The 14,900-nt window shown below is 39.5% G+C and overlaps 1 protein-coding gene across 12 annotated transcripts in view; it reads left to right on the top strand.

Annotated features, from left to right (window-relative positions):
* Positions 1-14,583, top strand: part of SEMA6D (semaphorin 6D) — a 552,663-nt gene extending 538,080 nt beyond the window's left edge. For 4 of the 12 annotated variants that reach the window (XM_032297541.1, XM_032297542.1, XM_032297543.1 and 1 more), the window contains 17 exons: positions 398-509; positions 1,069-1,129; positions 1,251-1,313; positions 1,424-1,525; positions 1,751-1,841; positions 2,297-2,416; positions 3,103-3,191; positions 3,934-4,151; positions 4,252-4,383; positions 4,727-4,882; positions 4,970-5,143; positions 5,956-6,096; positions 6,192-6,269; positions 6,683-6,783; positions 7,143-7,199; positions 8,969-9,136; positions 10,878-14,583. In XM_032297541.1, coding sequence (XP_032153432.1) covers positions 398-509; positions 1,069-1,129; positions 1,251-1,313; positions 1,424-1,525; positions 1,751-1,841; positions 2,297-2,416; positions 3,103-3,191; positions 3,934-4,151; positions 4,252-4,383; positions 4,727-4,882; positions 4,970-5,143; positions 5,956-6,096; positions 6,192-6,269; positions 6,683-6,783; positions 7,143-7,199; positions 8,969-9,136; positions 10,878-12,166 — 3,152 coding nt within the window. In that variant the 3' untranslated portion in view covers positions 12,167-14,583. The remainder of the gene's footprint in view (positions 1-397; positions 510-1,068; positions 1,130-1,250; positions 1,314-1,423; positions 1,526-1,750; positions 1,842-2,296; positions 2,417-3,102; positions 3,192-3,933; positions 4,152-4,251; positions 4,384-4,726; positions 4,883-4,969; positions 5,144-5,955; positions 6,097-6,191; positions 6,270-6,682; positions 6,784-7,142; positions 7,200-8,968; positions 9,137-10,877) is intronic. The other 8 variants (XM_032297547.1, XM_032297545.1, XM_032297549.1 and 5 more) reach the window with 8 other exon arrangements.
* The last annotated feature ends 317 nt before the right edge of the window (positions 14,584-14,900 follow it).

The following is a 14,900-nucleotide window of genomic DNA, read 5'->3' as shown; positions in this document are numbered from 1 at the left end:
GTCATCTCAAGAACAGTCTTCTCTTCAGAGAAGGAAGCTTTTCTGTTTTTCATTTTCTAAGCATGTTCATTTTCAGAAAGAGGCAGAGATTTTTTTTATGTCTTAAACATGAATTTGCACCTGAGTTTATCAGTAATCATTTCCTAGTGTTTGGAGAAAATGGGGCGGTTTTGTTGGGTGCTTTTCTACAGCAACCCGTATATAGGTTATATATTTTGAGTTAAAAGAATGATCATTTACTGACATTCACTGCCTTTTATTCATTTATATTCAAGACCTTAAGAGAGGAATTTAGTTAAAACCCTTCTACAACAAGTATATACAGCTAATCAATGCTGTTTATTGATCCCTCAGCTCCATAATCCTGAATGATGGTTTAGCCCATTTTTACTTGCAGATTCAAGGCAATATCCGGTTTTTAGAGGACGCCCTTCAGGCAATGAATCGCAGCACAGGCTGGACTTTCAGCTGATGTTGAAAATTCGAGACACACTTTATATTGCTGGCAGGTAATTTTCCTCTCGTTGGTTTATTAGATTAAAATTCTTTTCTCTTGTGGTGCTTGCATTAATATGTCTAGTTCATGAAAAACTAATATGTGATTGTGATCAAAAATTGCAAGTAGCCAGAAACATTCACCGAGAAGAGTCAGTGTTGTGTACCAGGAACAAAATACAGAGCTCAAGCCTTCAGCAGTGCTGTTTTATTACTGCCATCAAGAAATCATACACCATTCTTTTTCCCTAAAGCAGCAGGGGAAAAAAACCTTTCTTTATTCATTTTTTAACTTAGAATTATTCAAGCAAATATTAGAAATATGTCTATGCTAATACCAAGTAGCAGTTTGACCCATGCCTGGAGAGAAGAGCTTTCTTTGCTCTGTGACTACAGTGATATATAAAAGCATCTCACTAATGAAAAAGTACTCTTTGTTGACTTTGTTTGAGACAGAGAAAATCCAGATGATCTCTAAAACACAATAAAGGCAGATCTGTCAGAATAAAATAAGAAGCAGCTTAACATTTTTATGTATTCACGTGATATGTTTTATTGCCTTATTTCCAACAGGGATCAAGTTTATACAGTAAACTTAAATGAAATGCCCAAAACAGAAGTAATACCAAGCAAGGTGAGCAATGGTAGTTGGCACATTTATTGGCATTCCCTCTGAACCTGATTAATTTTTCCACTCCCTCCCCCAAAATGTTCCCAATTAAAACCTGAACTTGGGTTTTGCTTGATTAATACAGAAACTGACATGGCGATCAAGACAACAGGATCGAGAAAACTGTGCTATGAAAGGCAAGCATAAAGTGAGTTAAACAGACAAATGTCTGCTAGATGTCGTCTTTCTGTGGGCTTGATACTACAGTGCCAGCATGCTTGAGTGTCTGATATTAATGTTAACTACTACTTTCTTTAGGATGAATGCCACAACTTTATCAAAGTATTTGTTCCAAGAAACGATGAGATGGTTTTTGTTTGTGGTACCAATGCCTTCAATCCCATGTGTAGATACTATAGGGTAAGTATATTTTATGTGATGTGCTTCTTTTGATCAACTTTTCTCCCTTCACGGGCATGCTGTTATAGTTGAAACCTTTCTGCTTTCCAGTAATTCGTTTTATCTCTAGTGCTATGAAAGAAGACAGAATTCTTCAAATGGAATTTTAATACAAATAAAACAGTATTGCCTTGAAACAGGTACATTGAATAGCTATGACACCGGCTATTTATTTTTCTTTTGTAGTTGAGTACCTTAGAATATGATGGGGAAGAAATTAGTGGCCTGGCAAGATGCCCATTTGATGCCAGACAAACCAATGTTGCCCTCTTTGCTGGTAAGATCCTTTAGTATAATGAATATAAATGATTAATGACATTGAAGGTGAAAAAGGAATTTAATGGACGAGTAAAAGCTAAAAACTTGGATAGCCACCCTGATCTAGGTGTTCGAAAGGCTAAAAATCTATGCACAAATTTCCAAAAGAAAAAGAAAATTCAGGCCAAGGATATTTCAGTGCACATTGTAAATATTATGACACCCTGTTGTTAACTAGGCCAGTGACCCCAGATAAGTTGCTTAACTTTTTGATGCCTAGATCCCTCATCTGTAAAATTAGATAATACCACGGCTGACCTGTCACGCATTGATGGTGAGCATCAGGTGTAGCCCTATTTTTATAGGTAATGGTAATACCGGTGAGAGCACTCCAAAGGGCATAACACACTACTGAAGCTAACACACTGTAGGATAATTATGGTTATCTTACCAAAATTATAACTTTGGTTTCAGATGGGAAGCTGTATTCTGCCACAGTGGCTGACTTCTTGGCCAGTGATGCTGTTATTTATCGAAGCATGGGTGATGGATCTGCCCTTCGCACAATAAAATATGATTCCAAATGGATAAAAGGTACCTTTGAAGAGCAGTGTCTTGGGGTCACCAGGATGGTGGATGGTCCAAGTGGGGACAGCAGCCACGGCCATCAGGAGATTCAGTGCATGACTTTATATTGTTTATTTAGAACAAGTACATACTGCTTTGATTGTGAATGGGAGCATTAACAGGGAATGAGGAGACTAGTAGCCACGTCAGGAGAGTAAGTTCGTCCAGATGTTTATTCCAGGTGACCTCAAAGAAAAAGAGAGATCTCGTCTCTGTGTGTACCAATTTGTCTAACTTTCTAAATCCACATAGTACTACTTGCCATTTACCCGTCTTGGAAAGTTAACTGAGAATCAGTTAGTCCATATGAGAGCCATTTTGTTCTTCAGAGTCTAGAAATTGAGATTTTTTATTTTCAATGTAAGAGGTTTTCTTCCCTAGTTAAATAGGTTAATGAATAAATCTGTTGAAACAAAGACCTTTGCTGTAGTTCATTTCCCTGTAGGCCTTTTTACAGTCCATTAGCTGACTTTAGAGATGACGGGTTCCCTGAAGCTTGAACACACCCATGTTGAGACTCCTCAAAATCATTGGCATATTGGAGTTCTTGTTGGCTTGAATGTAACTGTGCAACATCTGTCAGTCATGCCTTGCAGCCAGGGTCTTATGCTAATTGAATTATCCTGTAGGAACCAGTTGTTTTTTTCTTTCAGAACCACACTTTCTTCATGCCATAGAATACGGAAACTATGTCTATTTCTTCTTTCGAGAAATTGCTGTCGAACATAATAATTTAGGCAAGGCAAGTATATGCATTTGAATTGTGAACTTGTGCTGCATGAAATTGAGACTGCTGTGGTAGAGTTAAGGATGCTCCCTTGACATATTTTCCAGCTCTCAATTCAGTGCACACAAGGCCAAGTGCAGAGAGGTGGGTTGCTTATCATTAGAATAATTGCTGGAAAATGTGTGAACAATAGCCTGAGTGGGAACAGCAGCCTTGAGTTTTGAGAAGGGTTCTTTTCTTTCCTGCAGCCACGGAGAGTGTTCTACAGGTACCCTTGAGCTATGGATGCTTTTTTTTTACTCTTTAGAAATCTATTGATAGTCTATTCTTTCTCAGTGTCAAAAGGCAGGATAGAAAGTAGGGACCCCATTCAATTTTTAGCGTTTCAGTGAAAGCCCATGTGATTTTAAAGTATTGCAACCCCTTCTATGCTAAGTTGAAAGATGAAACATTTCATTAACAATACTGGAGGCAAAGTTGGAGACAAAGTGCAGGAATGGTTTTCATTCAGCAAGGCAGATAGACAGCTCACTTCTTGAGGAGCATGTTTGGCAAAACAGGAAAATGGCTTTTTTTTTTCTCACAGGTGAATCTAGTTTACTCTCTTACTGTACAGACCCCTAGAGAGAAGACTGCTGGATTCTAGTGAACCAGATACATCTTTCACATTTTTTGTTCCTCCCTTAAATAGTATCATTTTGTTTCCATTCCTTTCTGTGTTCATAACCCCATTGCTTTGCTTCTGTCCTTTGGGCAGGCTGTATATTCCCGTGTGGCCCGCATATGCAAAAATGACATGGGTGGATCCCAGCGTGTCCTGGAGAAACACTGGACTTCATTTCTGAAGGCTCGGCTGAACTGTTCTGTCCCTGGAGATTCGTTTTTCTACTTTGATGTTCTGCAGTCTATTACAGACATAATACAAATCAATGGCATCCCTGCTGTGGTCGGGGTGTTTACCACACAGCTCAACAGGTAAGAGCAGAACCCTGGCACTGCAAACATGCTCTGTACATGCCTGTCAGAACCAAGACGGGCTCCCTGTCACTGGCCTGATGGTTTTCTCCTTTTTCAGCATCCCTGGTTCTGCTGTCTGTGCATTTAGCATGGATGACATTGAAAAAGTATTCAAAGGACGGTTTAAGGAACAGAAAACTCCAGATTCTGTGTGGACAGCAGTTCCCGAAGACAAAGTCCCAAAGCCAAGGTAAATAAAAAAGTCGAAAAGCATTTTGTCTTGAACAAAACCCTCCATTCATTGGAAGCATCCCTCCTCAGGGATCAGCTGGGCCAAACTCCCACACGAGGAAGGGGTCCCTCCCGCTGCAGCATCTCAGACAGAGCCAGTAGACATAGCCTTGTGACCTGCAGGCTCATGAGTGTGAATGTACAGCCCACTGAATTCAGGGACATAGCATTGCTCCTTTAGTTTCACTCACTCTCCTTCCTCCCTTGACCTCTTCTCTTAGAATGTACACTTATTCCTTAGATACAGTACATGGTGTGGCAGGGGTGACCGAGAGCATAAAAGAATGCTGTTTTCCTTCCAGGCCTGGCTGTTGTGCAAAACACGGCCTTGCCGAAGCTTATAAAACCTCCATCGATTTCCCGGATGAAACCCTGTCATTCATCAAATCTCATCCCCTGATGGACTCTGCTGTTCCACCCATTGCCGATGAGCCCTGGTTCACAAAGACTCGGGTCAGGTGAGATGGTGTGGGAAATATTCCTTCCTCCAACCTTTTCTCTGCCCCTTGGCCTCCCCTTCTGATTTGTGCCGTCTCCTCTGGTAGGTACAGACTGACAGCCATCGCGGTGGACCATTCTGCCGGGCCCTACCAGAACTACACAGTCATCTTTGTTGGCTCTGAAGCTGGCATGGTACTTAAAGTTCTGGCAAAGACCAGTCCTTTCTCTTTGAACGACAGCGTATTACTGGAAGAGATTGAAGCCTACAACCATGCAAAGTAGGTGTATCTTAAAAGAACCTGCTTTAGCACTGTTCAAAAATTTCCGGCATGTATTTCATCTTGTCATTTCCTTTTGGCCTTCTCAATTAGCAGTGGCTTGGTATATTAGTGTTTCGTGTTTTTTTTTTTTGCGTTGAAATAAATCCTGGGTTTGTTTTATCCCAAGCCCACTAGGGTAAGGAGAGTGAACATCTGATGAGTTTAAAAATAATTCAGCCCTTGTTTTACACCTGTAGAATAGGGGAACATTTTAGCAGCATCTCTCTTACCTTGCAAATATATTTCAAGATGCTACATGCTGCAAACAGTTGTAAGCTTGCACGCCACACACACACACAAATATACATGCACATACATATGCAGAATGTAATACTAGTTAAGCGTTTCCTTCCTATCACTAATATGTAAGAGAATATTTAGACCATGAAAAAAGAAAACAAGAAATGCATTAGAGAAATGGAGCAAAGGGGACTAAGGAGAGATCTAGAATCATCTAACACAGGAAAATTTAAATGCATTAAAACACTATCCTTTTTATTTCTATAGTCAAATGTGGCCTTCGCAAATCCAGTTCACTTCTATCATCATAACAGGAAAGCAATCTTTAAAAACCCTTTGTCCAGCCTGAAAAATTTAACCAACCATGCAGAGAAATAGAAGATGAATCACATAATTATTTCCCAAACTATGTATTTGCCTGGTTTGTAACCAAGAATATTCCTTAAAATTTCCCAGCTCTTAGTAATTGCTAAACCAAACCACGCTTGACTGACTAAACATATGGCTTCAAAACGTTTCCCACAAAATAGGTGCAATGCTGAGAATGAGGAAGACAAAAAGGTCATCTCATTACAGTTGGATAAAGATCACCACACTATATATGTGGCATTCTCTAGCTGCGTTATCTGCATCCCCCTCAGTCGCTGTGAGCGTTACGGATCATGTAAAAAGTAAGCTCATGTTTTTTTACTTACCCTGGGTCTTGCAGCATTGAAACCTTTGATGATAAGAAAATCCAAGCTACATTCTCTTTGGCTTCATACAGGTCTTGTATTGCATCTCGTGACCCATATTGTGGCTGGTTGAGCCAGGGATCCTGTGGTAGAGTGACGCCAGGGATGCTGTAAGTATACTTTGTCACATGAACTAGGATGAGACATCCTCTCCAAATTCTCTAAAGCTAGAAATTGTAGAAAACTTCGAATTACACTACTTTTCTTTTCTTCCTCTCCTTTTGTTGTTGTTTTGTTGTTGTTGTGGGAGAAACAGGAAAAAGAAAACCTGGAGATGTGAGGAGGAAAGAAATAATACCTAAGGGAAATGGTAGACCTAATAATACTTAAAATAAATGGATGGAGAGAAAAAACCAATTCTCTTCTGTTCCCTTAAACATTCTAGTTTACCAGTTTTTAACAGAAATAGTCATTTTAGCAAGTGATGTTGAAATGTATATATATATTTTTTCTCTCTGCCCATTCTTACTAATCAGTCTGTGTTCTTGGTTCTGCTCTGGTTGTCACTTGTGTTCCTATGAAGGCTGTTAACCGAAGACTTCTTTGCTTTCCATAACCACAGTGCTGGAGAATATGAGCAAGACACAGAATTTGGCAACACAGCTCATCTAGGGGACTGCCATGGTAAGACAGAGTCTTCCATTCCCACCTGGACCTTCTTTTGGACCACATTTGCACGTGGACATTATTTTACAATCAGTCTTTTTAATGACTCAGGACACATACCACCTAGCATTTAACTTAAACTTCGCAAAAGCTGAGCTGTTTGGTCATGGGGTGACATTAGAAAAGAGGCTTACTTTTTTTTCCTTCACGATTTACAATTTTGTAGGAAATCTAGAGAGAGGTAGTCTAACCAGTAGGTTAATCTTTTTAATTTGTAGTCTTTTTTATTTTTGACTTTTTTAGTTAATTGGAATTCATAAATTTTTGCTTTCTTTTGGTTACTTTTCACTGATTACTTGTTCCTTTAATTCTTTTAGAAATTTTGCCTACTTCAACTACACCAGATTACAAAATATTTGGCGGTCCAACATCTGGTTAGTTTTTTTTAATTTTTTTGAATTAACAACCTTTTCTTTCCTTCAGTTCAGCATTTTCAGCCCCTTCTCCCCTCCTTTTGCGCAGTTTGGCAGCCCTTCATTTTTCCGCTTTGACTCATAATCCCTCTGATGGTACCAAAAGACTTTTCTTATTTAGCACTTCACCCTGTAGAGCATGTTAACACTTCATCGTTGACCAAGGCACATCCTTAAAGAAAATTCAAATGGGCTAACATAGACTGCATTCCAGCTGCACGCACGCCCACCCAAGCTTTCTTCTCTCTCACATCTTTGCATTGTGAATGTTTCCTCTGGCCATCCGTATTTAATGGATGGCAGAATTTCATTATTTTTCCCATCTCTCCTCACCCTTCCTATGACCTAGTAAACAAATACACATTTCTTATAAATGTGTATTTATAAGTTAGAGATCTTTGAATGGTTTGCGCTAATCCTGGGAATCTTTGAATGTTTGGTCTCAGTGGTGTGAAAAAGACTTCAGTGGAGTTAAGCTGATTTTTGATGTATTAAGATGTTCAGTGGGCTCTCCAAGCCTCTCTGTACCTGTTTTGGAGCCTTCATCTGGAACTGTTGCACCAGTCAGAATTGCAGTCTCTGAGGTTTTATCCTAAAAGCGTAAGCTCACATTTTGAGGAAAAATTTATTTGGAGGAAATCGGTAATAGACATGCTAAAAGGTTAAGTTACTCCCGGTCCTATTGCTGCTTCTAAAACTCACCAGCAATTCCTTTCCTCAGGGGGAGAAAAAGATGGCAGATCTAGAATGTCCTCATTCAGTTAGTAAACACCAGTACCTTTGCATTAGCTGCCTCTAACTCTTTGGAAGGAACTCCCCAGCGGTTTTTGAGAGTATAGGCAAAGTCCTTCCCTGCTTCGGTGTTTTACTGTGGATGGCAGAGCCTCAGTGTAGCGGATAATGGGAGGCCCCTGGTAATAACCTCTTAGACAGAGCTGGTTTATCACATCCAAAATCAAGTCTTTTCACAGACTTAACCAGATATTTTCCGACAAACTCCCATCATAGCTCCTTCCCCAATGAAGGCTACACATTTTCTAACCATCTGTGAAAGTGCTTTTTACCTTTTTCCTGAGATGGAGTCTCGCTGTGTCGCCAGGCTGGAGTGCAGTGGCACGCAATCTGAGCTCACTGCAACCTCCACTTCCCGGGTTCAAGCAATACTCCTGCCTCAGCTTCCTGAGTAGCTAGGATTACAGGTGTGTGCCACCACACCCAGATAATTTTAGTATTTTTAGTAGAGACAGGGTTTCACCCATGTTGGCCAGGCTGATCTTGAGCTCCTGACCTCATGGTCTGCCCACCTCGGCCTCCCAAAGTGCCGGGATTACAGTTGTGAGCCACTGCACCCGGCCGAAAGTGCTTTTTAAAATACACAAAAAGAAATGAAAAGATGTCTCACAAGAAAATGAGGAAACAGCAACTAATCTGCCCTGGGGATTGTATTATCTTTTTCATGAGTGTCATTAGTAACCACAGGGGCTTTCCTAAAAGCCTTTTGAGTATCTTTAATTTTGAAATCTGCTTACTATGTTGTTACTGTTAATTTTTAGTTTTCATTCCTCCCTTAAAAGAAAGGAATTTGATGTAGCTTCCTCAGGTGTGTTTTTACAAAATCCTAGAACATACTTTCTCATAAAATTTACTTAAACTTTATTTAAAAATGCAACAGACCAATCAAAAAAATCTTGACACTGTCCATGTTAATAAAAATCTGTTTGCCACCACAGACATGGAGGTATCTTCATCTTCTGTTACCACAGTGGCAAGTATCCCAGAAATCACACCTAAAGTGATTGATACCTGGAGACCTAAACTGACAAGCTCTCGGAAATTTGTAGTTCAAGATGATCCAAACACTTCTGATTTTACTGATCCTTTATCGGGTATTCCAAAGGGTAAGGCCTCAGCAGGGACCTCATCTCTAACTGCATGGAAACCTGATCCTTAATATCACTGAGGAGGAGTATGTGGTTCTCAGAGGTCAGCCTCACTGGAGCTTCTGCGGTTGTACCTCCACCGCCCCTGGCCACAATCTCTCCAGCTTTCAGTGGTTATACCTGAGTGCATTCCTTAAAAGACAAAAGAGGTAGAAAGCTGTTGGAGAAAGGGCTGGTGAAACAGCCACTCCGACAGTCTAATCTGTGTTGATTTCTGTCTGAAGAAGCAGAGAGCCTGCTGGATTTCAGGGAATTTCAAGGGTCACCGCGGCAACATCAAAAAACAAAACTCATTAATTACAAATATCCTGATAGCAGATGTTTTGTCTAGGAACCTTTCTCAGCCTCTTGTTTAGCTTCAGTTCAAAATGCTATCTGAAAAGGATATGTGAGATGCTAAGTTGCTTGAATGCCGCAAGCAATGAAACATAAGAGAGTGCTTGTCCATAACTATCATTTTCAGCCCTTAATAGAAGCAGTTACAAAATAGCTGCCTGTTGAGTTAGCTTATTAGATATATTACTCTAGGAAAAAAAATCTATTCTTTAGTGCTTACTAAACTATGGTATCAGGTTTCCAATCAGTTTTTATGGCAGCGCATTGTCATTTATGATTTATATCAGTTGATTTTCGTTTTATATGTTTTCGTTGTAAACAGTTTTCTAACCATTCTTCTTTCTGCTTTGATTTCTTTAGTAGCGCCATTTTTTTCTACTTTTCTTTCTTGCTCTTTCACAGTGCCACCGAATTCCATAACCCTGAACATTAATTAAAAACAACTAATGTTCAAAGGCCTTAGTACTAACTTAAAGCAACAGAATCTTCAAAATCACTCTGATTTACCTTACTCTGGGATAGCTGTGTTTATAGCATGTAACAGACTTGAATACCTCTTAAACTAACATTTTTTTGATTAATTGTTAGATGTCTGTGGTTGCATTAAAAGGTTAATTTCAATAATTATAAACTAATTTGCTCTTCTTTTTCTAGGTGTAATTTAAATATTTTCAAATATGTTCAGATAATTTGACAATTAACTAATACACAGTATGTTTCCTTAGACTGTCTGGATTTCTGACATAGTCAGTCATTCAAGAGTGCTTCACCCCAAGATGGAATGAAAAAACAAATCCAAGCAAACATGAAAGTCTCTATTTATAGCTAACAGTGATCAAGCAGATATTTTTGGTTTGTGAACAAATTATGTGTTCTTTTTTTAGTATGATTGTATTGGAATAATTATTTCAGCATATATATGTTTATGCTATTTATTACATTTACCTATATCCTAGCAGTTACCCTTAAATTCTGATTTATAAATTAAGAGAAGATTATGACACAAAACATATAAGGAGTTTAAAGTTAGCTATTTAGAAAACATACACTTCTAACTATTTTTAAGATAGAAACTCTTAAAATTCCTAACATAACCGTTTATGAGAGATTGGAGAAAAAGAACAGAAAAATACAGATCAGTGGGAGATTGGAGTTATTCTGGCATTTGCAGCAATCCTCTTTGTCTCTGGGGATCCTAGTTTGATTAAAGACAAAATATACAAGGAATTTTGGAGTCTACTTGACCCTCCAAGCTAAGCATATGGACCACGTCAAGGCCGTGTTGGCTCACTGAAAGCCATTTGCTATTTATTATTATGTTTAAAAAGCACCTCATTCATGCTGTCCCATGTGTCTATTGCAGGTGTACGATGGGAAGTCCAGTCTGGAGAGTCCAACCAGATGGTCCACATGAATGTCCTCATCACCTGTGTCTTTGCTGCTTTTGTTCTGGGGGCATTCATTGCAGGTGTGGCAGTATACTGCTATCGAGACATGTTTGTTCGGAAAAACAGAAAGATCCATAAAGATGCAGAATCCGCCCAGTCATGCACAGACTCCAGTGGAAGTTTTGCCAAACTCAATGGTCTCTTTGACAGCCCCGTCAAGGAATACCAACAGAATATTGATTCTCCTAAACTGTATAGTAACCTGCTGACCAGTCGGAAAGAGCTACCACCCAATGGAGATACTAAATCCATGGTAATGGACCATCGAGGGCAACCTCCAGAACTGGCTGCTCTTCCCACTCCTGAGTCTACACCTGTGCTTCACCAGAAGACCCTGCAGGCCATGAAAAGCCACTCAGAAAAGGCCCATGGCCATGGGGCTTCAAGGAAAGAAACCCCTCAGTTTTTTCCCTCTAGTCCGCCACCTCACTCCCCGTTAAGTCACGGGCACATCCCCAGTGCCATTGTTCTTCCAAATGCTACGCATGACTACAACACATCTTTCTCAAACTCCAATGCTCACAAAGCCGAAAAGAAGCTTCAAAACCTTGATCACCCTCTCACAAAGTCATCCAGTAAGAGAGATCACCGGCGTTCTGTCGATTCCAGAAATACACTCAATGATCTCCTGAAGCATCTGAATGACCCAAATAGTAACCCCAAAGCCATCATGGGAGACATCCAAATGGCCCACCAGAACTTAATGCTGGATCCCGTGGGATCCGTGTCTGAGGTCCCACCTAAAGTTCCTAACCGGGAGGCATCACTGTACTCCCCTCCTTCAACTCTCCCCAGAAACAGCCCCACCAAGCGAGTGGATGTCCCCACCACTCCTGGAGTCCCAATGACTTCTCTGGAAAGACAAAGGGGTTATCACAAAAATTCCTCCCAGAGGCACTCAATATCCGCTATGCCTAAAAACTTAAACTCACCAAATGGTGTTTTGTTATCCAGACAGCCTAGTATGAACCGTGGAGGATATATGCCCACCCCCACCGGGGCAAAGGTGGACTATATTCAGGGAACACCAGTGAGTGTTCATCTGCAGCCTTCCCTCTCCAGACAGAGCAGCTACACCAGTAATGGCACTCTTCCTAGGACGGGACTAAAGAGGACGCCGTCCTTAAAACCTGATGTGCCACCAAAGCCTTCCTTTGTTCCTCAAACCCCATCTGTCAGACCACTGAACAAATATACGTACTAGGCCTGAAGTGTGCTATTCCCATGTGGCTCTATCTCGTCCATGTTGTTGACAGGATGATGTTGTTACCTTAAACAAGAGACTCGCTTGTATTTTAAGAGAAGCAAGTGGCCAAAGAAACTCTTTCTAACTTTGGCAACATCAGAACTTGCCACATGTAGCTACTGCAGCAAGGCTTCTGTGTACTTGCCTGAAAACAAAGGAAGGTGCTGGTCATTCCATTTCTTTTGTTTGAAGCTAAAGAGATGTGTAGCTCCCAGGGGCTACCTTACCAGTATAAAGAGCTGATAACAGTACTCAGACGAATCTGTGAACAAATACTTGAAAATGGGTTCAATGTAGACTGCCATTATGTGTGGTCTTCCCATTAAATGTGAACGTTTTAATATGTATGCATTCACCTTGCCTCTTGCACAAATGTCAAAAAAAAAATAAGATGGTAATGTCTCAAAGAAATGAACTTGTAGATTACCAGGCAGTTTGCTAAAAATTCAATCTTTGACCCCAACTGTAGCATTTCTTTTCATGTGTGGCATTTTTTTTCATGCCACCAACAAACTTGTTGCGCACACGTGTGCGCGCGTGTGTGTGTGTGTGTGTGTTCATTCTGTTCCCACTAGGATCTGTTTAGGTGCCCATTGCATCTTTTTGTGCTATGGAGTTGTTTACATAGAGCATGACTGAACAAGAAACAATAACTACTTCCTACAGGAGTCCATTGGGTTCAGCTTTGAAAAAGGAATAGAATCAAGGCTCCTCTGACCATCAGAATGATGAACTTTACTTATGTGGTACCCAATGCCAGAATGTAAGAGTTGCAAGTGATTTTGTGCTGCTATTCGTTAAAACTTCTATTCCAGTCTTGCCAGCTTAAGGAGATCAAGATATTAAGAGGTATCCTTGATTTATTTTTCAGTATTCAGTAGTAAAATTTACCTGTCCACTGTGAATCAAAGCCTGAGTCACTCTATTTAACCTTGGACACACTAACAAGGTTTTATTTTGATTATGTTTGGTTTTTTTTCCGCATAGTAAAATTTCTCCTCCTTTAACTCTTCCTACCCACCAAGGTAAACAAAACAAAACAAAACCAAAAAATATAGAAGACAAAAGACATATGAAAGGAATTGTAATTGGCTCAACAGAAACAGTCTGTGAAAACCTAACAGTGATGCAATCATGTTGTCCATGTTGTGTTATGTGGGAATTTTCTCCCAAGTCATGCAGGTAATGACAATATACTGTAAATACCACATGTGAGTTTACCTGAATCTGTGCATTTTGTGCCTTATTCATGAGAATGATAGAAGTACTAAAATCTGTCAAGTGTTTTCAGTAGAGCACATTATTTACTGAGTGCCAGTTGTAAATGTTTTTCAACCAGCACCTGAAAAGACTGTTTTCAAAAAATCACAGAAACAATCTAGAACAATTAATTGTTACATAATCCACCCTCAGAGCAGCATTACATTCTTTGCCATGATAAACATTCCACTCCTGCTTTCCTAAGGATGAAACAGTGATAATGTGAACTCAAATGAGGTTTCCTGGGTAACGTGACACCTGCGGAAACTATATAGCGTCATTTATACATAGTTTGGCAGAAACCACTTATGGTTGATGATGTGCAACCCTGCTGACTGTTTCAGTAATATGCTGCACACCACACAATTGTTTAGTGAACCAAATCTAGAAAGTACCAAGGCAGAGGAATGCTCCTGATGTAGTCAGGCAAATGAGTTCGACTGATTTCTTGGGATAATAATGTTTGTACCTATTACTTGGAGGAGGACAGGCTGCAGAAGACTGGATCATTTTTATACAGAATGTGAAATACTGATACAGTTATTTTTTTTTTTTTTTTTTAAAAAGAACATTGTCTTATAAAGAACATGATTTCCGGTGATCTCTGGAAGCGCTAAAGCTAAAATTTCTGAAATACTTCAGCTTTGCAACTAAAATATTACAGATTAATAAATTAAACCAACCAATGATAAACAGTACTCAGTCCACCAACAACGTTTGAATTCACCTTACCAATATTAATCCCAGTGTGTGTAAAACGGAACAGTAACTCTGTGTGACCCAGATAACATTTTGTAACATTGTGCTTCCTTGTAGTTTGTAATGTGATTTCAATCAGTATTTATGTTGAAATTTCTAACATTAAATCTAGTCTCTATCCTGTTAATTTAATTTTTAAATGCTTTATCCATTTGTGCAAAGGTAAACGCAGATTGTATCTTTTTTAATGGTACGGCATAAAAAGTAACCCTACAGTGAAGTGGCTCTATACTGTTTTATAGAGTACTTTAACATGTATAGATATCTTGTAAACTTGTATTGTGGATGTGTAAATAATATGTACTTTGGGTTTTTAACACCGCATGTAAAGTCAAAATAAAATATACAAATCATTATATCCTGCCTCTTTATATTGAAGAGGTTTATAATGTGTTATATTTTTAAAATATTTTTAAGTCAATCAACACCAGTAAGAGTTGTTTTTAGAATCTGCCAAAATATTCTTACCTGGAGCAGCTGGTCTCCAGTCATGGTTATACTACCATTCTCTCCTTGGAAGGCTGATACTGGAGGTCAGAGCCCCTGAAAAAAATGAGAAACTGTTGAGAAAACCAGATGAAGTGCACTACATCAACAGTCAGCTGCTTTAGGCAAACAGTAGTGGTTCACATTGTCCATAGATCTTTCTAGATCAACAGACATTTTTTAAATT

Source organism: Sapajus apella, unplaced genomic scaffold (genome assembly GCF_009761245.1).
Source record: "Sapajus apella isolate SASKATOON/1434 unplaced genomic scaffold, GSC_monkey_1.0 scaffold37, whole genome shotgun sequence".
Classification (NCBI taxonomy): Eukaryota; Metazoa; Chordata; class Mammalia; order Primates; family Cebidae; genus Sapajus; species Sapajus apella.
Note: the sequence above shows the minus strand (reverse complement) of the source record. Positions and strands in the feature narration are given on the sequence as shown.